The 25,091-nt window shown below is 36.9% G+C and overlaps 1 protein-coding gene across 6 annotated transcripts in view; it reads left to right on the top strand.

The window, feature by feature from the left end:
• Positions 1-25,091, top strand: part of LOC117298266 (protein unc-80 homolog) — a 123,862-nt gene that overhangs the window by 2,130 nt on the left and 96,641 nt on the right. For all 6 annotated transcript variants that reach the window (XM_033781413.1, XM_033781415.1, XM_033781416.1 and 3 more), the window contains exons 2-3: positions 2,206-2,254; positions 7,431-10,512. In XM_033781413.1, the coding sequence (XP_033637304.1) occupies positions 2,206-2,254; positions 7,431-10,512 (3,131 nt within the window). The remainder of the gene's footprint in view (positions 1-2,205; positions 2,255-7,430; positions 10,513-25,091) is intronic.

Here is a 25,091-nt window from a genome sequence, read left to right as displayed (position 1 = left end):
AAGCACAACAATTTGCTTAGCATGAAATTTCTTTCTTAAAGGAACACGTTGCCTTTGATCGGATGAGTTGGTCTATAAAAAGCGTTTGTAACCCGTTTTTTATAAAATGCAATGGTTAGAAAGATGTTGTAAAAGTAGAATACAGTGATCCACACAAGCTTGCCTCAAAATTGTGTGGTTTTCCTTTTACTGCGCGAACGAACACGGTAGATCATTTATGGGAGTACAAAATTTGAAAAATGGCCGACCGTGTTAGTCGACGAGGTTAAAGGAAAACCCTGCAATTTTGAGGCATGTTTGTGTGGATCATTGTATTCTACTTTTACAACATCTTTCTACCAATGCATTGTATAAAAAACAGTTACAAACGCTTTTTAAAAACCAACTCGACCGATCCAAGGCAATGTGGTCCTTTAATAAAAACAGGATTACAAACCAAATTTCCACATGATTTTCAGCAAACAACAACTGAATGCCAGCAACAAGCAACATGCAACAAATTAAAATTTGGTTGGTAATCGGGAAGAAATTTCATGCTAAGCAAATTTTTGTGCTTACAGGCTTTATGAAATTAGGCCATGGTCTTGTCCTTGCTGTGCATACCGGAAATCCTTCCCATGTTCAGTCTAAAACATTTAAAAGAAACAACAAGTAAGCCTGTACTACAAAAAAGTGTTTACATTTAAAATTAATTATCGGGTTCGGCCTACATTGAAACATACAAGGTAAATTAATGTATTATAATTTTTTAGACTCAACAAGATTGTTGTTAATAAACTTCAAAACGGTCAAAATGGTTAAAAACTGTAAATTAATTTGACATTTTTACAAATCAGATTGTTTATATCAGAGATACTCCCAGCGGAAGTTTATCTCAGACAATAATTGATTAATGAGAAATATTATTTGATTAGTTTAAATTAATATCGAAGTGTACCATCTCTGTCCATTACAGATTCTTCTGAGTAATTTAGTAGGAAATTTCTATAATTTAATCTGAAAACATAAATTGGTATTTTAAAGCGCAGACCTGTGTAGAACTCTGAAGCTCAGAAAAAATCTAGTTTTTCTTTAATTTCTATAGGCCTAGTAAAATATTTTTTAATTTGAGATATTTGATTTAAATTTTTTAATCTGAATGCTGAATTAATTATACTGACCAAACAAAATAAATTGTATTGTTACAGTTTACCAACTTCCAGAGACAACATTTTTATCTGAGGAAAAAACACTAAAAAAACACCAAACTGATTGCTTTATTTTAATTGAGTGGAAAATGTTTAAAAGCCTGATATAATTTGCAGAATCCCTGCCTAAACTTTGCATTTTTGCCTTTCCTACCTTAATGTGACCAGCTACTGAGTGTAAGTAGTATTAAATAGTTAGTTAATTTTTCAGGCTGACTCTTATCAATGTCAAACGTAAATAAATAATAATAATTATAATAATAATAATTTGGGGGGGCTAATCGTCCTTACTCGCAGCAAAGAGCTGAATTGCGATGGACGCGGCTACAACGTGTTCGAGAAGCAGGCATGCAAGGGCGCATTCAGCTGCCAGCCACATCAACCCATTATGACCACGGAGCACAGCCAAGATCGAAAGTGTTTGATTTTTTCCTGAGGGAGGAAAACCGGATAGTCTGGAAAAACCCTCGTGGCACAGCAGAGAACCAACGCACAACTCAACTCACATATGGCCCCGACCGGGAATCGAACCGGGGTCACCTTGGTGAGAGGCGAGCGCTTTACGCACAAGCCAACCGTGCCACCCGTGCAAATAATGTAATTTCACGGTGAGGTTACATCAACAAAATTAACATAAAAATTATGTTTGTGTACTCAAGAGAATTAGAAAATAGAACGATTCATACATTCTACCGACATGTAGCCAATTTCCAGCCCATCTCGCATGACATGTAATTAAATCATGAAGCCATGATGTAGTTCATCTCACAAGACCCTGACATTTTCTGAGACGTTTTAAAAAGGTTTTACACAAAGTAGTACTTTGTCTTTTTGAGATCCGGAATGGATTTTATCTTCATAATAACAAATATAAAAATAAAAAAAATATACAAATATTTACAGGTGGGTTATTGTTTATGATAATTGAAAAAAAAATTGGGGTGGGTTCCACAACATGTTGTGCTCTTAATTTTTTTTACTAAAACATTAAATGTACATTTTGTTCTCTTAATTACAGCCCCTTCATCAGACCTAAGCTGGGACGACTCTATGAGGCCAGTTGTGTGGTGAGTAGGAGTTTGTTTTTTAAATTTAAAGCAAACCAACCAATAAATACCAGGCAGGATATTTTTCCTACTTGAGTCTGTTTTCCGATTTTGTTTGTCCTAAGATAAATCAGAATTTGGTTTATTAAAATGGCCGGAAAAGTCTAGTTAAACCTATGTACACCATACTGTGTACATATTTTATCAAGGCCAGCCTCTGTACTCGATAAATTGTCGTACTTTTTTTCCAAGTACCAAATATCATGCCTGCAATACAAATCTGAAAAAGAAGCTGAATTCTCACTCTGATTTGCACAATGTTTCTCACTCAATTAGTAGAAACACAAAGTAAGCAAAATTAAATTAATAAACTGTCACACTGATACATTTTGTGCCATACTTTCTTTGAAATTGGATAGTATGTATGCAAAAATTACCGTTGCTGTTTAAAATTGTTTTTCACAAAATAATTAAAGCTATTATTTTTTAATTAAAATTAAATTACAAGTTGTATTTAAAAATTAAAGCCCATGATCAAGCACTTACATTATTATCACATTATTATTAGAAACTTGCATTTATAATTTAAAACATAATTTATGTAGACTTGTGAATCTTTTTAAATTAAATTCAAATTATAAGTTGTAGGCCTATTACTTTTTTTTTCAAGCCTGAAGCACTTACATTATTATTAGAAATTTTGCATAATTTTAGAAATGATTTATCGAGACTTGTGAGTCTGCATGAATCCTTGCCTAACGACACTGCCAGAACAGCTCGTCACATTATGCAAGTCTGCTCCAGAGACATTAAATGTATAATGTGAAATCAGAACCCCCGCCTCTCCGCCACACACTCAGTATGCATTTCATCAGTCTATAACGGTTGTGATTTTAATCTGTGCACAGTAAAGTAGGGACATCCTTTCCTTGCAATCATTTTAATGATTTATTCGGGGGGTCCAAACATCCGCAACAGCTGGTGACTTTATCCCTCCACTCGCCAACCATTGGCAGGCCCTTTTGTCTGCATCTCACTCCTCCGTGGTCGTCCTCTTTGCCCTAGCTTACAACGCAAGATTCAAGCCTATTGATTAAGTACACACAGGGTGATTATCATTGACAATTATTTATGAGGAACCTTTTTTCGCCGTGGTTAGGGGCCAGGGCATCGCGTGGCAGCAGGCGAGCTGGCTGTTTAGTCGCGCATTTTCTGTACCATATGTGGCGTGGTAGCGTCGGTGGAGTGTCGGAATAACTGTTCTCGTGTGCACGATTGAGCCGGGCAATTGTATTGTGATTAAAATGTTAATTTAGCCTAAATTAATCTGGCTGTAGTCACGAGCCTTGGGCTGGTTGCAAATGTACAGGGCAAAATGCACAATCTGGGTCAGGGAGAAAATAATTTCTTGTGTAAGAATTTAGTTGGCTACATCTGGTGTGTATTGTATTTGATTTGTTTCACAAAAGTGTACACCTATCGTAAACAAAAAGTGTATGATATATTTACACTGTCCACTGTTCTCCCTAAATAATTTGATGTGTAAAAGGAATATTTACTATTAAACTTGAAATGAAAATGACATTTTATTTTCCGCCAAAATTTGTGTTCAATTACTGAAGGTATTTTACCCAAATTGTCAATCAGTGACATTTTTTTTTACCATCAGAAATTGATGTTTTTAAACGGCGATCAGCTATTAAGTAACTTCAGGTTTGAAAAGGGCTCAGAGCCCGCGATTATTATAACCAAAATTTTATCATCGGAAATCAATGTTTTTCATCAGTGATAATGAGCTCAAAATTTTCAGATTTGAAAGGGGCCCAGAGCCTGCTTGATGATAATAACCTAATGAGTGTTTTTTTTAATTAATTGTAATACTGCTCATTAAAGGAACACGTTGCCTTGGATCGGTCGAGTTGGTCTATGAAAAGCGTTTGAAACCGTTTGTTATGAAATGCATATGGTTAGAAAGATGTTTTAAAAGTAGAATATAATTATCCACACAAGTATCACTCAAAATTGCACGGTTGTCATTTTACGTCGCGAACTGACACGGTCGGCCATTTATGGGAGTCAAAGTTTTGACTCCCATAAATGGCCGACTGTGTTTGTCGACGAGGTAAAACGAAAACCACGCAATTTCGAGGCATATTTGTGTAGATCATTGTATTCTACTTTTACAACATCTTTCTAACCATATCGATTTTATAACAAACGGTTGCAGGACGCTTTTCAAAGACCAACTCGACCGATCCAAGGCAACGTGTTCCTTTAAACGTACAAGGAGTGTTCAACATAGAGTCGCTTGTTGACACAGCATATGGGGATCTGCTGGCTGGCAAGCTAAAACATGCTACTGAATGATGCTAACCATCCGCTTCATGGTGCGCTTGCCAGCCAGTTGATCCCTAGGTCTGGTCGTATGCGAGTGCCATATTCTGCGACAAACCGCTACCCATCCTCCTTTATCCCTCGTGCAATAACACACCACAATCTCAATTTTAAACGTTAATTATAAATTATCGCCCAGGCTCCAGTAGTTTTCTTCTCAATTTTAAAAGTTTATTGTAAATTTATCGCCCAGTCTCCAGTAATTTTCTTATCGCTTTTAAGGGTTTTTTCTTGTAATTGTATTAGCCATTGTCTGTTTTGTAATTTTTTTAATGTGTCAATGTTTTTACTGTATGCAAGCATTTGAATTACCCTTTTTGGGATCGAATAAAGATTATTGTATTGTATTGTATTGTATAGTGCAATTAAAGACAAAACATCTCGTGTTAGTCACAGAGTACCCTAGTATGCCAGGAATAATATCTTTGTGGAATTCTTACAACTTGCAGACATTGATATTCCTCCTACTTAAGTCTGATTTCCAATTTTGGGTCCTCAGAAAGATCCGCAAAATCAATAGAATGAAAAGTCTGATAGCCTTTGACATTGCCCTTTTCTGATAGCCTTTGACATTGCCCTTTTCTTGTACTCAATAAAAAATGTTCCCAGGTTCATGCCTAAATATTTGTATCTTAAAAAAGGTGCTAAGTGAATCAAATTGGTTTGGGTAATGAACAGACTTAAAAAGAATTTTAAGCATGGAATCCATAAAAAATAAATTAATCCGAAGACACCAAAAGAAAAAAAGTAATTATGAGAAAATTATTGAAATGCAATTAGTTACGTTTGTGTAACGCTAAATGCTGCAGAAAGTTCCCCTGTGATTTTGTTGAACAAAATGCATAAAAAGGCTGAAAACCTTAAAGCAGAGGCTTTTCCCTGTGATGGTGTTAAGACACATCTTTAAAGGTTAAAACCTCTGCTTTAACGTCTAATGAATTACACTGTACGGGGTACTGGATGACCTTATACGTTACATTATAATATTACGGCTTGCGGAGGTAAAGAGCTTTGTAATCTGATGGCATAATCTGGACCCATGCAATGTTTGCAACGCTATTCACTGCGTGCACAGATTACATGGAGCAGTTTAATCGGGACATACCATTTAGTATTAAATTCTGTCTTGTCACCATGGCAACCCATCTCCTTCTGCCTGACTGAAGGCACTGCAGTGTGTTACTTTAGATGTAAGATTTTTAGCTTGACTCAGTTTGACATTTAAAATGGCAAATGTCATGAATTTACCATGCATACTTCTTTTTCTTTCGTTTTAATTTTTTTTTTACAAAAACACTTCCATAAAACAGTTCATTGAATGAAGAATTGAAAATACCAAAGTGACATTTTTGTCAGAATTGACTCGCACCCCTGAGACCTGTTTTTCCTGAGGTGGCATTTTCTTGTTAAGCAATTTCACTTGTCGGTTCATGATTATAGCCAATGAATATAACATTTTATTAGCGCAATCAAAGTGACTCAAGCAGTGCTTGAAAATGTACTGTCGATCAATTTTTATGACTTCTCCTGAATGATGTAAAACAATAAAAACAGGTGAAGCCTAGTTTATGTATTTGCTTTATTTGTTATGGGAAAGAGCTGAGTTTATTGGAGCAATTGCCCAGGCTGCTCGCAATACATGTACACAACATGTGTAATTGTGAAAGTTTAAATATTTAATTTGACAATGCTGTGTTGTTTCAGCATGAAGGTATGAAGATTTGAATCAAATAATAAACCGCAAGGGAAACTGATCGGGTAAATTTTAAAGTTAAAGAATAATAGCAAAAATTTATAACACGCCCATTTTCACGGATAGAGTGTTCAAGGCGCCTACATAAAACCGTATACTTTAAAAGCTTACAAATTTATACATTTTTATCATTTATCATTTTTATTATTACAATTTATCATTACAATAAGTGAAAAAATGCTTGAAATACAAATTAGTTTTTAACTGAGATTTAAAAGTACTTTTTTTTGGGTAAAGAGTATACGTTTGTAGAATTCAATCCAACACTCCTTCATTTAGCTTTTTCCTGCAGCTTTTGCCATGCTGGCCCTAGCCAGATCTATAAAAACAAAATCACTCCAAACCAATTTGTTCACGAAATTCCAAGTTTGTATTATTTTAATTTTCTTGTTATTGTATTTATTTAGGTGTTTTTTTCTGTTTGCAGTGAGCGCCATGAGTGTTTTGCCTGACAGAATTGTTCGCTATTTGAGAAATCACTATTATTATAATTACATTGCCGTGTTCTGTGTATCTTACACAGGTTAAATTACTTATGATTTGTGCAGTCAGTGTGTGCCATTTTTATGTAAAACTGTATAGCAAAAGTCTTACATAGCGCACTGTCAATGAAACAAAACATTTAACAAAAGTATTTATAATGTGTGGTAACACATTATGTACTATACATCCCTTGACTTATATTATCAGAAATGATATTTAAAAAATGACTCGTACATACCATCAAGAATTAGAATATCAATTTGCAATAAATTGAACTTGCACAGGATCCCTGAAAAATGGTTTGGTTTTTGTTTGTGTGTTTATTAAAAAATTGCCACCTGCTGGGACAGACATTACACAGATTGGTGGAATGGTGTGTCTTATTAAGAATTGGAGGATGGGTTGGAATTAATACTCTTTAAAAAGACAAAAGATGTGTTATCTCTTCAAGTAGTCCAGTGTCTTCAAGGATGTTTTAGATTGTTTAGCTTGTTTTAATAAATCTGTATTCTGTGGAATGGTTCATTCAGTTTGTTAATAATGATATTTTCTTCTTTTCCTCTGCAGTCATTTGAACGAGTACTCGTCGAGAACAAACTCCACGGTCTATCTCCAAGCCTCTCCGATGCGATCAACAGCATCACAAGATGGCAGTTGATTCAGGCTTCCTTACCGCACCTCATGCACTGCTCTGCTGCCCTCCTCAGCAACCGTGCCAAGCTCGGCCATGCGGACAAACTGGGTGTGGCCGAGACCAAGCTACTCCACACCCTCCATTGGGTCCTGATAGAGTCCCTGGATGAGTGTATGCAGGAGAACAGTAGCCAGCTGGACTTCCTGCGGCTGCCAGGAAACTCAGAGCATGGCCTGACTACTATCCAGCTCTTCGTTTACCTCTTCGCTCCTCTTGTCTACTCCATCAAGGAGTCGGACCTCACTTTCCGTCTGGCCAATGGGTTGAAGCTCTGGCGATCGCTTTGGGAGCATAAACTGCCGGATATCTCAAGTTTCAATGCCATGGTGAAGCCCAAACGGTGCTACAGGTTAGCTCGCCGAATCTGGAAGGAACCTGAAATGAGCGAGAAGGTGGAAGAGGAGAATGAGATGGTTGAGGAAGAACAGGTTCAAAAAGAAGAGGAAGTCAAGGCGGAATCACCAAAGAAGGAGGAAGTAGCCTTGCCGGAGACACCACCGGGAGTGATTGTACCCCTTGCAGACATCTCAGAAGTCAGTCGTTTCAGCAGCGGTATAGTCACCCCAGATCCGCCGTCTGTTAATGTTGAGATAGTGTGTGAGGTTTGTAACACAACAGTGACACAGAACAATGTGTGTCGATGTGGAAATCTGAAGGTTACGGGCGACATGGCTGCTAAGACCAGATTTGATTTCGACCAGATCAGCTCATCCAGTTCTGAGGACGAGACAAAACCACTGAAGCCAAACAGAGCAAAGGAACGTCCCAAGTCACTCATTGAAAGAAGTATCCTCCCTCTCAATGAGGGCTTTGACCACGCTGAGCTTGCTGCTTCTCTTTCGGTGCCAAGACCTCCACCACCTTTAACCAGCCCAACAGACATCCCCAAACGAAGACTCCCACAACGAATCAATGATGTCTTCTCTGCCACCTACTTTGATGTAGGTGTGATGCGATGTCTGTTTATACCACACTGGGCCGAGGAGGGGGTGCAGTGGGCACTCATCTATCTACTGAATAGACTTCGACAAATTGCTGATGAGACCATGGCAGCTGAAAGAGTCCGGCAAAGAAGTAACTCATCGCCGATACCGCAAATCACCATATCCTTGTTTTCTCCTGTGCCAGGACTGCCACCAAAGAAATTTTCCGTCCCAATGAGCTGCATGGGAGGTTCTGAATCGTCCAAAGATGAAGGTAGGCACAGGGACTCCTACCCCTTGAGCGGATCCCCAAAGAAGATGAAGTTTGAGAGAGTGGAGCCATTACCTCTGAGAAAGATAAGTCCTCCGAAACGCGCCAGTTTTGTAGACCAGGGCCGTGGGAAATCTCATCGAAATCTCAGGCGTACTTCAAGTCTGTCCAAAACAGTTGGTGCTCTTATGCCTAAACTTATCAAGGAAGAGATGGAAGGCTCTGGGAGTGATGAACAGATAGTGCATACCTCAGAGTCAGGCTCTATTAAACCACCTACTCTCGGGGAGATGCCAAAGAGCTCCAGCGCGGGAACCCCAAAGCTGGAGCCTTTCAAGTTTAAAATTGACGTGGTGCAGTTGAAAACAGTTCCAGCACTTATGAGCCCAGAGGAACTTTCTAAGACAACTTCTCCAACATCACCAATGCTCTACTCAACCGGGTCCTTGGATTCCAAGAGACCTTATACCGGGGTGACCACCGCCTCCTCATACGTCTCAAGGCCTACAGCTCTACCATATCAACAGAGCTTTTCAGCTACTGCAACTAAGTTGACGTCTTTCGTCCAAGTTGGTGCAGATGCTGCACACCGACCATCCGTCATGACAACACAAACCAGGCCATTCGGGGCGATGTCTAAAGTCTCTCCCATGGAAGTCATCCCACCATTAAAAACGGAGAAGTCCTCAACCTGTTTCACAGTCACCAAGACTACAACGAGTGTGCAATCAACATCTGTTCGAATGGCCAGAGCTGATTTCCTGGCAGAAAATACAAACTCAACTTCATCCAGGTCAGAAAAATTATATGAAAGACGAGCTGTCAGGGCAGAGAATAATGCTATGACTTTACACAATCCTGTCTCGGTTGACGTCCACGACCGGCCACTTCTAATTTTTGACGAGCCGATCAAGATCGAACCTCAGCCTGCCAAAGTCACACACAAGGCCACTGTAGTGCAGCACAAAGCCCCTATTGTGGTCAATCGCCCGATGCTGCAGCGACAGTCTCCAGTATTTGAAGTGCCCCTTCAGTCACTCGAGGCACTACCGACCAATGACACTACCTTTGAGGTAGCAACCCCTTTAATTACTCCAATCACCACCATGACCAATTCCAAGTCGCCTCCTCTATCGCCAGAAGAGTATTACCCTGAGAAGTCTCCGTCATCGGTTAGCTCCGGATCTCTCCTGATTCCACTCTCAGAGGAGATAAGCGAGCCACCACCACCACCACCTCCTCAACCTCAGTCTCCCCACTCGCCGGATCAAACTTCTCACCATGATTCAAGCTCCAACATGTCCACCCTGGACATCCCAACATTCCTGCCTCGCAGTGCGTCTGATACCTTCGTCAACTACCATACCGCCGAAGAAGAAGAGATCACCGAGGCTGCCGGGTCAACCTACTACATCCAAGAGGATGGACAGATGAACTACAACGTCATCATCAAAGCGCTTCACAAGATCATCACAAAGGACACCTCAGCTAAGATCTGCGACACCTCCCTGCACATCATCGAGACTATCCTAGAGTTTCGGGTGATCAAGCAGAGTGAGAAGCCTTCCCAGGCCAAGATACCGGTCATCAAGGTAGAAGGAGAGAAGGTCAAGGCTCCAGACAAGGACAGCGAAGGGGACGTAGCGTCTAAGAGCCTTGAGGACATGACTGTACATAATCTGGTGATGGAGACACTGATTCAAGTGTTCAGAGCTCTTGGATGTCATCATGGATGTGGCGAGGGTCTGAGAGGACATTCTGGTGAGTGCTTTCTTTTTATTTTATTAAAAATAACTGTTTTTGTATACATAATTTGTTTTTACCCATACACGGAAGTGTGTTAGCACAGACATATTACTCGGGTGGGATTCGAATCCTTGACCTTTCTAAAGTGTCTTACCAACTAGACCACCAAGATTGCCTGGAAGCTAATGAGGCAGTTCGAATCCTATATTTTAGCAGCGGGTCATAGCACTGATTTAACAGATGGATATTTGCATTGGAGATAAAGAATATTTATTTTGGTTTTACATAATGCACAACACATGACGTACACATGGATTTCCTGTTTTAGATTTGAAGTCATTTATCTGAGCTTTATTTCGTGTTATTATTTTTGTTGGCTGGCTTCAGCATGGATACGTCATCGCTGAACACTGATACTGTCCAATTAGTAAGAATAGCAATTACAATGAAACTGAACACGGTGAAAACTGCTTGAGCTGAAATTGGCTTTTAAATGCATGCCAGACTGTTTAGGTCTATACATTGAGCAGTACATTCAACTGTACATATGGGATTGGATTAGTTCTCATTGCTCTTATTAGAGCCAAACCGGAAGAGAGAACACAATAAAGAAGTTTCAGTTTTAGATGTGGCTGGAAAACCCCAGAGAATTATCTCATGGCAAACCCATTCTGCAGTCAAGTAGGGACATAGTGCCCGCGGTGGGATTCGAACCGGGGCCCTAGGCGTGGAAGGCAATGCAAGACACCACTATTAAAAAAAAAGAACCTGACCTGCATTTGAATGTCAGCTTAATAAGACATTTAAAAAGGCGGACCTTTTTGTAAAATTTTGTTTTCAATGTTCATTTTCAACATTTTTCAAATTGGATTTTAAGTTCATCTAAACCTATTCATTTTTTACAAAGTACAATTGATTTACTCTACATACAATAGGCTCACTAAAGCTCAAACAGTTATTTCCTGGTAGTTATCTGCAAAGTCTTGAATGTACTTTTCTCGAGATGTGCAGATCTATAATAAAAAAATTATTCCCGGCATTTACAAGCTAAAATTCCAAAGAGAACTCACAATTTGGATTTGTACACGGAAGCGTCATGCATTTGTGATAGCGCTGCATTCTTTTTGCAGACTGCATAAATTTACCTTTGCTTGTCAATTTTAACATTTACCATCTCTGTCACAGTTCGTCAGGGAAACACAGCTGTCAGAAATACATGTAAACGCACACATTTGCTTAGCTCAGAAGAATCTTGCTTAGCATAAACATATTACCAGCCAAAATTGCCATAGAGTTCAAATTCAGAATCTTGCTTAGCATAAACAAATTACCAGCCAAAAATGCCATAGAGTTCAAATTCTTGCAAACTGGGCCCAATTTCATAAAGTGTTTAAGTTCAAAATTTGCTAAGCACAGAAAAACTAGTGCTTAGCAAAAATATGTTACCAGTCACAATACCGTATCATTGATGTGACTGGTACCCAACTCATTTCAGAGTTGTCTGCTTAACAGCTTTAGATGGACTACATGTAAGGACCTGCTTTGTGTTTTCTGCTTTCAGCCTCATTAAATTTGGCCCTGGATTTTTATGAACAACTAATTGTATAGTAAGCAGCTATAGTGTCATTTTAAAACTAAAAATCCATTACTGTAATACAGTGATAGCGGTTCGTCAAATTTTAAAATATTATTGTATTTTTCTCTGTATTTATTTATGAGCTAAATTTACAGTAATTTTTTCAGAGAGTAGATTCACTCATTACAATGGTAAATTCGAACTATAAATCGTTGATTCATTATTTTATTATTATTATTATTATTATTATTAATTTTTTTTTTTGTTTTTTTGGGGGGGGGGTAGGAGTTCTTTTTGTTTTAAGATAATCACAAAACAACTCAAAACAAACCAACATTTTGGATTTTTTTTTCAGTTTGCTTGAATGTCTGATATGGGCAAAAAACAAAGTACAATAAATTATTTAACCGATATTCTCTTGAACCCAAACAACCTTTTTTCATTATGAAATAATAAACCAGTTGCTTTTTTGATCAGGTTTATAGTTAAAAAGCAGATGGTTAGGTTTATATATGGAAAATCAATGATCAACGACGCCTTTATAGAGAACAATAGTTCACTGACACTGTCCACGTATTATATTCTACACATGAGGTGTGAAGATTGCAAAAACAATGCGAATATAATTCTGGCTCAAACCCCTGTGCGTTGAATTGATTAGAGAAGGATAGGTGTCTATCCCACCATAAAGTACCTGCAGCCGATTTCATGAAATGCTAGGATTAATCTTAATCTCGAGTTAGAACGAGTAACTGGTCCCAACTTAGGATGGTTTCAATGCGTTCTAATGTTTAGAATACTGAACTTAACTCGTCCAAAGTCCTGGGATTAATCCTAAGTTAGGGTTTAGTGAAATCGACAGCTGTACTAACACGTCACCCTCACAAAATGGGAATATCAGTCTGGATTTTTGGATTGAACCCAGTTAGCTGCTGGTAGTTTATGCCTCTTGAGGAATACTTGACTTCATGAGTCTCTTGAATGTACTTTTATTGAAAAAATACCGTATTATATTGCTGATAAAAATACATGGTGAAAGTACCGAGTATACAGTGCTCAATGCACATCAATCAGTGTAAGGGTATAAAACAAATTTGATTCTTTACCCCCTGATGCAAAATTAACATCTATTAAAAAAAAGTTTTTTTTGATAACTACAAAACAACTCAAAACAAACCAATGTTTTAGATTTCAAAAAAGTTAAGTTTATTGTTATTTCAGTTTGCTTCTCCTCTGATATGGGAGAAAAAAATAACTTGCAATTTTAAAGGAACACGTTGCCTTGGATTGGTCGAGTTGGTCTTTGAAAAGCGTCCTGTAACTGTTTGTTATAAAATTGATATGGTTAGAAAGATGTTGTAAAAGTAGAGTACAATGATCTACACAAATATGCCTCGAAATTGCGTGGTTTCGTATTAACTCATCGACAAACACGATCGGCCATTTTTGGGAGTCAAAACTTTGACTCCCATAAATGACCGACCGTGTTAGTTCGCGACGTAAAAGGAAAACTGTGCAGTTTTGATTGATACTTTCATTATATTCTACTTTTAAAACATCTTTCTCACCATATGCATTTCATAACAAACGGTTTCAAATGCTTTCAAAGACCAACTCGACCGATCCAAGGCAACGTGTTCCTTTAACAGATATTCTCTTGAACCCAAAACAACCTCTTTTTTTAATGAAATACACAACACCAGTTGCTTTTTTTATCAGGTTTATTGAAAAAAAAAACCAGATGGTTAGGTTTATAAATGGGAAATCAATGGTCAACTACGCCTTTGTATATTAAGAACAATATACATGTAAAGTTCACTCACACTGTCCACGTATTACATTATACATACGGGGTGTGAAGATTACAAAAACAATGAGAATATCATTCTGGCTTGAAACCCCTGTGTGTTGAATTGATTATATAGGAGGCTAGGCCTAGGTGTCTATCCCACCATAAAGTACCTGTACTCACACGTCACCCTCAGCCAAGCTGACGCCGCGGAGCGTTAAACAAGACGACTAAGCATGGGTTTTTTGACAGGCTCGACGCTCACGCCATTAACATGGAGATTGATATGTGTGGCTGGAGCTGTCAGTGGGAGCATTAATTCATTCCATTTTCTCCTTGTCAGTCGGGATGCGACTGTCTAGTGTGCATTCTGACAGCATGATGGGGAGGAGGGATGAGACATTTTTTCATATACGCAGACAAAATCTGTGCAGTACACTCGCCATACGAAGCAACAACAAAAACTGAGATCGAATAAGGTGTACAACCAGATCCCTGCAAACAATAAAAATATAGTTAAAATATAATTATTACAAAAATGGAGATTGCACACCAAAGGCTAATGAAATCATACAATTGTGGAATATTAAAACAAAAGCAAATTCAAAACCTGGTAAAAAAAAGCAACTTTTTACACAGTGGCCACAGATTTGCATTAAACTTACAACAGTTTGAAGATAATGAAAGTCGAAAGCTTCCCATAAGATATTACTTGCTGAGGTGCTGTAGTTTTTGAGAAATGAGAAGAATAAAAACAAGTCACAACAATAATTTCTGTGACATTGTTTTACTCATTTCTCAAAAACTACAGCACCTCAGCAAGTAATGTTATTAAGGAAAGCTTTCTACCGAAATTATCTTCAAACTGTTTATTGTGTATCTGTGAACATTGTGTAAAAAGTATCCAGACCCTTTAAAGAAAAATGTGATGAGTCTACACCTTTAAGACAGTACAGTTGACATGAATTCAAGCCTCCTAGCGTCTGTAATTGATATCTCATACTATGCAAATAAGATTATAATATTTTAATTCAAGTAAACATGGCCGATGCGCAGTCAATATACAGCCTAATATCACTTCCAGTGATGTAAATTGAATATTATCTCCTATGATTGATTTTTTATTACACTTGAAGTTGACTCATTAATATACAGGTTGTACACTGTTAAAGGCAGTGGACACTATTGGTAATTACTCAAAATAATTATCAGCTTCAAACCTCACTTGGTAACGAGTAATGGGGAGAGGTTGATGGTATAAAACATTGTGAGAAACGGCTCCCTCTGAAGTGACGTAGGTTTCGAGAAAGAAGTAATTTTCCACGAATTTGATTTCTCTCGAAATCAACCATCTAAACGCACACAACTTCGTGTGACAAGGGTGTCTTTTCTTTCATTATTATCTTGCAACTTCGACAACCAATTGAGCTCAAATTTTCACAGGTTAGTTATTTCATGCATATGTTGAGATACACCGAGTGAGAAACACTGGTCTTTGACAATTACCAATAGTGTCCAGTGTCTTTAAGCTTAAAGGCATAGTACATTTGAAAACAACTTTTTGTTACCTTTCTTCCCTTTTGTTCATCTCCTGCTTTCTCTGTACGCTTTCATTTAATATATCTAGCATCTATTTCCACTTGCCTTCTTCTATTACACAAGTTTGTGAATCTGTTTATGATAATGGTGTTTTCATGTAGCCTTCGAGAAAACTCTGTGAGGGTTGAACTATCAGGCAACTGATTATTTTTTTGCAGTTCCTCAAAGTATAAGAGGATATTCAACATGTAATTTGACTCTTTCATTGGTTTCTGAACAGTTTTCTGAAACACTCACAAAATTACGTAAGCCTTTTTGAGATGTGGCGGACACAATGCTATACAACCCTGTAAAGTTGTGGTAAATTTGTGCGTATTGACCATAGAAATAGAACGTATGTTATTCAGTGAAGTGCGCATTTTAGGCGTTTACACGAATACACGTGAACCTAATGACCACCAACATGGTGAGCGTGGCATCAGTTTTTTGAGTAGCTGTTTTTAACATTGATCAAATTATTCTTAGTTTATGGGCAAGTATACTGTCATAAACAGAATTGAAACATATTGATCGGACTGAAAGTCAACATGAGAATTTTGTGTTTTGAATTACAGGTTTAAGTATTTAGAGTAAATAGAATTAGCTGTTGTAAACAAATTACCAACCAAATGGACGATGGTAAAAATGCAAAAAAAAAGTGTAATTATTTACACGGTGAGGTAATACGTGTAGTATTGAGTTGAAAAATGCAGTCCATTTTAAATTTGAGACCCTGGCTGATAATAACATAAATTTTATTTCAATTTGCTAAGTCGGAATAAATGCCTGTGTGAAGTCCTACTTATGACTACCCGTTTTCCTAAATAAAAAAAATTGCAGTAAAGATAGAAGGTAGGGACCATATCAACAGTTACAGTCAAAATCGAATTGCAAAATCATTGTTTAAAAATATTTCATTTCACACTACATGTTCTGGGCCAAATTTCATTGAGCTTCTGAAGCAAAACATTTGCTTAAGCACGAAAATAGCTTGCTTTTTTTACACATTTTACTGGCCAAAATTCCATGCCACATACATTGCTTGTGACTGGTATTTAGCTGTTGTTTGCAGAGCATAACAATTGAGTGGAGTCTTGGCCCATAACATGATTTTACTGAGCAAAGATTTGTTTGCTTAAAGCAAAATTTTGTGCTTAAGCAGCTCCATGAAATTGGGCCTTGTCCATTAACAATGTTTAAGCACTAACAAAAAACTCGCCAAATAACACAATTTATTAGGAAACAACACAGAAAAACTAACAGTAAACTTTAAGTAGATACAAAGTTCGAGCATTCAATTGTGTGAATCAAACATGTTTTAGGCAACAAACAAAAAACCTAACACAAAAAAAAACATACATAACAAATATTTACAAAATACCATACAAAACAAACATTTACAAAATAACATACAAAACGAACATGATGTACAAAATAAATAAGAGCTCTGGAAATATAGGGGTGACCATAACATCCATTGAAGATGCGTAACCCTCATTAATCCTTTAAAAACCCAGACATATTTTATTCAAACCTATACATTGTACATTGCACTTCTCCTTCAAACCTGCATTTAACACTAGAGTACACTTTCGACCGGTCCCCATATTCCCAGCGTAATACATTTTAAATTAAGCAACGGTCGGTCCACTGCACATCCCTACTCGCTTGCCGTGTACCCCCCCCCCCCCTGAATGATTAATTAAATAATAGAGCGCTGAAATGCTGGCTACGGACACGATGCATGAATGATGGTGTAACGCTTCACGGCTCGACAATTTTTTGATTTGCAATACACAAAGTTTGGGACCAGATTCGTGCTATGTGCTGTAATGTGTCATACATATAAAATAGTCTGTATGCTTCGTTTTTGAAAGGGCAAAGGCACCAATGCATTTATTTTCTCCTTGGTAAACGGGACCCTATGAGGAAATTTTTTATTTCTATCTGAAGCATTTCAAGGGCACCAAGGCAATGACCAGGGGGCATAGAGGCAACCTTCTTTGTTGCCTCCGCCCCGTGAAGTATCAGGCCTGTAGTCGTACGTATTATGTAATAGGCAAGTCTGTGCCCAGGGCAAAATTTCATAGAGCTGCTTATGCACATAATATTGCTTATTAATGCTCTGCTTAGCAAGGTACCAGTCACAAATTGTGACATGGTAATTTGGCTGGTAACCGTATTCTGGTAAGCATAATTTTGTTCGTGCTTAGCTACGTTTTGTGCTTAAAAGCAGCTCTATCCTGCCTCAGTGAAGTATCAGGCCTGTCGTCATACGTTGTGTAGTCTCGTGCCCAGTTTGTCTTGTTATGTTAGCATTTTATACATGTTACTCTCGGCATGTTGACGCTTGTTTTTATAGTAGGGGTCTGTTGTTATTTTAAGAACTGACCTTTACGGAGACTAAGGAGACGTTCAGGGAAGGACATTTTTGTGATCTGATGGATGGATCAATCAGGGTTATCGTACATGTACCCACTTAATGGAAGAGATTCTTAGAGAAAACAACAATTTTGAAATATAAGACAGGTACATAATAGGCAGCGGAATGATTATTTATATGCATTTTAGTGTGTGATTCAAATTAAATTGTATTCAATATTTTTGTTAATACCCCTTTTTTTTAAGAAGATCTAAGCATTATTTTGTTTAGATTGTAATTGGAATGTATCACATGTTTTTTGTTTGAAGATCCAATAAAAACACTAACAGAAATTTGAATAGAAGAATTTTAAATAAAATTGTAGACAAACTAAAGGCCTTAAATTCAGAATAAGTTGTTGTTGAAAAAAAAATTAGCAGATTCTTCCTTTCTCAATAAGTTGTCTCTTTATTAAAATGAATAATTTACAGGCGACATTTATTGTGGTTTTCCTGGTAATGGGCATTACATTGACAAAAAAACAAAAAACGACCTCACATTTAAGTCAGAGAATACCAAATCAGTTGAAACTGGTTTGCATTAGAGCCCTGAAGGAACAATAAATCTACTGCATTTGTGCATAATGCACAGTTAAATTTGATTAGTAAAGAAAATACAAAGTAGTAAATTGCAGTGTGCATTGGTGTCCAGCAATAGGTAGTATTTGGATGAATAGTATTATTCTGCACAATTACCTTGAGAGAATACCAAATCAACTCGGAGAAATTACCAAATTAGTTAAAACTGGTTTCCATTATTAATATTAGAGCACTGCAAACATGCACAAAAAGTTTACTACATTTTACTTTATGCATAATGCACAGTTCAGTTTGAATAGTTATAACAGAATACAAAGTACTAAATGGCTGTGTGCATTGGTGTCCAATTGGAGAATACCAGATCAGTTGAAACTGGTTTACATAAGAGCCCCTCCCCAGACAGTAAATATACTGCATTTTATGCATTAAATGCACAGTCAATTTGAATAGTTATAAAATAATACAACAAAATACAAAGTACTAAATTGCAGTGTGCCAGATCAGTTGATACTGGGCCTAATTTCAAAGCGCTGCTTAACGATGAGCACATTTTCGTGCTTACTGTAGCAGAAAAATTTGCTAAGGTGCAAGCGTATTTCATAGACTAGCAGAAAAGATGGGCAGCCATGTTGGCCAACTACCATCATGGGTTTGCATTTTGACGTCATTTATTTTCGTGCGGTAAGCGCCGGAAGGTTAGCATGTCTTTTTGTGTGCTAACGGTTTGCAGCGCTGTGAAATGGAAATCGCGCAGTAAGCACAAAATCGGCTGTTAAGCAGTGCTATGACATTGGGCACAGCATACATGTACATGAGGCCGAGTAAAAAAAACAACATGTTTCACGTCCGGGTTTTTCAAAAAAAGGAGGAAGAGGGGCTTTTTATTTTTTATTTTTTATTTTAAGATGGCCGCCATTCTTTGTTAAAATGTCAAATATCCATTGTTTTTTCTACTGCTGAAATACACAAAACATAAATGAAACAAGTTAGTCGAGGCATTCAGACAAGACATTCAGATTGTTTTTGCTGAGATCATTTAAAATGACCCTATTTAAAAAATAAAAAAAAATTAAAAAGGAGGCGGCCTGTAAAAAGGAAGCAGGCGGGGACGCGAAACATGTTTTTTTTTTTACTTGGCCTTAACAATAAATTTACTGCATGTAGGTAACAATGGGAGACTTTCTGGGACGATAGAGGGCAGCAGACTTACCGGGTAAATCCATTGTTCTCAGAATTATGCGCATGTTCAGAACTACGTAAACAATGGAAATTTACCCGGTATGTCTGCTGCCACCTAGCGTTGGAAAGTCTCCTATTTGAAAAACAAAATACCAAAGTGCTATATTTTGTAGACTTGTGCGTTAATGTCCAATATTGGACATTAACTAGTTAGGCAATATGAGCCTAATTAGTCTGCACAATTACCCTTGAGTGGCGGTAGTGTATTATTCATCAAGCTGATTCATCTATTGATCAAATGAGGAAGGGTACTGCATGCTTAATAATACACAATTGCAACAAGGCGAAGAAGGCAAATCAAATCCACAGTTTGTAATTTGTAAATCACTGAAATTTATCAAATGTTGTCATTAAATAAAGAGCATCCTTATCAAGTAAAAAAAAAATCAACAGATAAGAAAAAACATTTTCATATTGAGTGTTAAATGTCAGGCATGTAATAAATGAATTTAATTATTATATTACAGACTCTTCGAGATTTGAGTTGGATGATGAAGGTAAATTTAGTTAAATAATTGTAAACTAGGGAATACTGTTAAATACAAGTAAAACAAGTTAACAAATTAATTTAAAAACCTGTGGGGAATGAAATGTTTTTATAAATATTATGGTGACATGCCAGAACCTAGCACTTTCTGCTGATTTTTTTATTAATTGTAAAATATGTTGAAAGGAGAGCTTGCAAATAACACCTTAGAAATAATCACTCCAGTTCCAGTTACATAGTACATTATTTGCCTAAAATGCTTGGCAATAAAAGAAAATTGTAACCTCAGACCTTATTTAAATGCACTACCAACAAAGTCAAAAGGATCAAATTCAGAACTAAAATATGTACAGTCATTGTACACATTTTCAGACTGTTTGCTTCGTTTTTGAAAGGGCAAGGGCACCAAGGCAGTCTCTCCTTGGTAAAGGGCACCCTATGAGACAAACTGTAAACTTCTACTTGAGCATTTGAAGGGCACCGAGGCAACGAGCATCAGGGGGCATGGAGGCAATTGCCTTCATTGCCTCCGTGAAGTGTCAGGCCTGCATTTTAACAGCAGTACCTGCTGTTTAGTTTGATCACTGCCTTGGTTATAAACTGTGCTGTGGTATTTATTACATGCAAGGTAATATTTATTTATGAAGATAAAATTCCCCTCCATGTTATGGTAAATTCTAGGCGGAATATTTTTAAAATTTAAAGAGCATGGCTCTTTAAATTTGAAAAATTGATAAAATGTGTGTGTGTGTGTGTGTGTGATAACGTAATTATCATACGCCATTGTTTCCAAGTCTTAAGTAATGTGAGTTGGGCCATGAAAAAGCACTGACTAAAAAGCATTGAAGCATGAGATACAAATGTGTAATTATTACCATCAAATGAACAAGCAGACGCACGGCACAGTTTTGCATTTTATTCACATGGAGAACAACTATCGCTGATGATAAATAATCCAGGTCTACTAAAAAGTATTAAGCCCAGTCTGGTATGGTATGGGGACAATTTCATGCAGCAGTTTGTATAGCAGAGTATTTAGACTAAAAATGGAAAAAAAATGATGATTTTTGAGCAGCAACCGACACATTTTGTGTAGCATTCCACTCTGATGATAAATAATCCAGGTCTTTTAAAAATATTAACCCCAATCTGATACACTGAATGTTTTCATTGTGCAGTTTTGTAAAGCAAATATTTAGACTAAATTGCATTTTTTGTGCACACTATAAATGTTAATATTTCAGTAGAAAATGACGGTTTCAGAGTAGCAACCGACACATTTTGTGTAGCATTTTGCTGTGATGATAGACATTCCAGGTCTAACAATAAAATTAGCCCCAATTTGGTACAATGAAAAATTTCATTGTGCAGTTTTGTATAGCAAATTATTTTTTGTGCACACTAAATGCTTATAGTGAGTTGCAATTGATTGTTTTTGAGTATAATCTGACACATTTTGTGTACTATTTTGCTCTGATGATAAATAATCCAGGTCTTATAAAAATATTAGCCCCAAACTGGACCAGTTAAAAATTTCATCCCTCAGTTTTGCGTAGCAGAATATTTAGACTACACTATGCTAATATTGCAGTAGCAAATGAGGATTTTCTTGTAGCAACTGACACATTTTGTAAAGCATTTTTCTCTGCTATCCGAGTGAAATCGTTCTCGCTGTGGTATATAAAATATCATTCTCTATGTCGTTTTTAATTTGATCTACACATGTAGCTGTCACTAGACGTATCCAGTGTTGGTGAGATTGAACCATATGGATCGTGAAACGAAATGGTTAGAATTACGGTTTACTAAAGGTGAAGCTTCGGTCTGGGTGTTCATTGTGACAAATAAAATGTAGTAGCTTAAAGCCTGGTTCATACGTCTTGTGAATCCCTGTTTTTTCCCTGTGAGCACAAGTCAACCGACGCGAGTTATTAGTTGCTAACGTTTGTTGTCAAAGTTCATATCACGTTCGCATTCGCATTCGCAGGGAGTATGAACCAGGCTAGTCTGGTAGCTTCCTGATGGTAAAGATACAAATGCTAACTGCTGAAAGAATAGCTGTTAGAAATTGGCAAGAACATCTAAAATCACTGATTGCTTAGAAATTGAAAGAAGCCAGCCCGTTTAAAGGTGCACAAAATCCCTGAAAATAAAAACAAATGTTAATCGTGATTTAGTTTATATTTGTCATAGTTCCAACACTTTGAAGCAAGCTACCCACCCTCATTCGAGCGACACCTTCATTGGATACTTTAAAATCATTTCTTATAGCAGTGGACACTATTGGTAATTACTCAAAATAATTATTACCATAAAAACTAACTTGATAACGAGTAATGGGGAGGGGTTGGTAGTATAAAAAATATAAAACATTGTGAGAAACGGCTCCCTCTGAAGTGGAGTACTTTTCAAGAAAGAAGTAATTTTTCTCGGATTTGATTTTGAGACCTCAGTCAGATTTAGAATTTGAGGTCTCGAAATCAACCATCTGAAAGCACACAACTTCGTGTGACAAGGGTGTTTTTTATTTCATTATTATCTCGCAACTTCAATTGACCAATTGAGCTAAAAAAAAAATTATTTTATGTATTTTTTGAGATACAACAAGTGAGAAGACTGGTCTTTGAAAATTACCAATAGTGTCCAGTGCCTTTAAAACCCATCTGTTTTGTCAATCTGATTTATGTCTGGTTAGAGCGCTTAGAAACATATTAATCGTTCTAAAAACGTTGTAGTTATTACTTTTATTATTTATCACAAAAACCTCACCATCTAATCTTACAACATTTTTTAATGTTGATTATTTTTAAACTAGAGGAGGAGAGGTATTTCACTCTCCCCAAAAGCCAGCAATGTAAGCCCTCCTCTTGATCATTATGCATAAACCGATGTTATCCATACTGCAAAAACCTGCATGCACAACAAACAGCCTGTCACCGAGGCTGCTGAGTAAATTGCCTTTCCCTTGAAAATTCTACGGGGAGTATTCTCCTGCACAGAGAGAGATGGCTGACTGAATTTCAGATAAAATCTTGATTGAAAACCCAGGCCGCTATAACAGAAAAAAAGAAAAAAAAAGGTAATATAATAATAGAAGGGGATGGCCAGACATTCTCCCCTGCAGTGTCCGCCTGACGACCGAAGCATTCAAATGCCAAGTTGCCAGAGTGACGGTCTTGGACCTGGGGAATTTTTTCTTCTTCTAAACCTCCCCTCATTTTTTCCCCCTATTTTTGTTGTCCTCGTCTTGTGGATTGGAAAATGCGATGTTGCTCAGCGTTAATATTTAATGAGGGAGTTTGACACACGTATCGGGTATATATGTGCGGCGATAAATGTTTCTGTTTAATTTGAAATCTTTGGTTTGTTTGTATAGAGAGGAAAGTATGGTGGTATGCGTGTTGACTGTTCGTGTATTCGAGATGGTCTCTACTCGTGTGTGTGTAATGCAACCGTCTGGTAAATTTATGATTACTTGTATTAATTTATTCTTATTCTTATTCTTTATTTGGCCTTTAGACAATTACAATTACAAATACAAGCAGACAGTATGTCAAATAGATAATATGAGTACATGTACAAAAGTAAATACAAAGCAAGACAAACAGTAAGGGCACAGGAAATTACAAAACAACCCTAATGTGATGGCCAGGATCATTAAAAGTATAATTAAACACTGTAGCTCGGAAGCCTGTTAATCCAGTCACATAGGGAGGCAAACACACTATATAAAATACTCTCTTTGGAAAATGATAATAATTTGAAATAAATATAAACATAAATAATCTGTATACACAAAGCACAATATAAAATAACCAAAACCAGAAATTAGACAAGCAAATAGTAAATAAATAGTTAATTTAAAAAATATAAATAAAAGGAAAGGTTTTCTCTGTCAATTTCGGCAAATGAGCAGCCAATTTAACCAACAAGCTATTCTATTTCGCGCGAAATCGAATGCTACAAAAAAGGGTCATTCGATTTCGTTTTATGATTCGTCAAATGTTATGTTGCGTCATTCGAATTAACAAAACAATACCTCAATTTAACAATTCATCAAAACAGCATTCAAATTCACAGACGCTTCTTGAGGAATTTGACTCGACTCAAAACAAAATTGAATGGCCAAATTCTGAATTTGAAACGCAGTAACAACTGGAGAGGCAAAACAGCTTTAATTCGAGCGCATGAAAATGAAATTGGCTGCTCATTTGCCGAATTTGACAGAGAAAACCTATATTAACAAATAAATGAATAAATAAAATACAATGTCTGATATTTCAAAGTCTGAATATACTAGCTCACTGTTACATAGGGGGGGGGGGTGCAGTGCTCCAATTTGGGGGGAAATCCATTAAAAACTATCAGGATATGTAGCTCAGTTTTTTCATTGGACCAGATTTGATTTTGTAAATTTGCAATCCTTGTTTTCTAGTCTATGAAAAGGACTCTAAAGGGACGAAACGTCAGGCCTTAAAGGGAAGGTACACGTTTGGTAATTACTCAAAACAAATATTAACTTCAAAACTTACTTGGTAACTAGCATTGGAGAGCTGTTGATAATATAAAACATTGTGGGAAACGTCCCTCTGAAGTAACGTAGTTTTTGAGAAAGAGCTAATTTCTCACTAAAATAATAAAAGACTTCTAGCTAGAAGTCTTTTATTCTTATCTGAAAGCACACAAATTCGTCCAACAAGGGTGTTTTTTCTTTCATCATTTTCTCGCAACTTCGATGACCAATTGAGCCCAAATTTTCACAGGCTTGTTGTTTTATGGTTATGATGGGATACACCACAACTTACATATTTCATATACCGGTAATTTTTTTATTTGAAGATTAGGGCTTTGCCTCTAAGACGTTATGTATTTCAACTGGTAAACTAGTCTTGTAAGCATTATTATGATTGTGCTTAGCGACTATTTATGCTAAGTAGCTCTATCAAATTGGAGCCTGGATTATG

This window comes from Asterias rubens, chromosome 13, assembly GCF_902459465.1.
Source record: "Asterias rubens chromosome 13, eAstRub1.3, whole genome shotgun sequence".
Lineage (NCBI taxonomy): Eukaryota > Metazoa > Echinodermata > Asteroidea > Forcipulatida > Asteriidae > Asterias > Asterias rubens.
The sequence above is the reverse complement of the archived record's forward strand: the minus strand, read 5'-3'. Positions and strand labels throughout refer to the sequence as shown.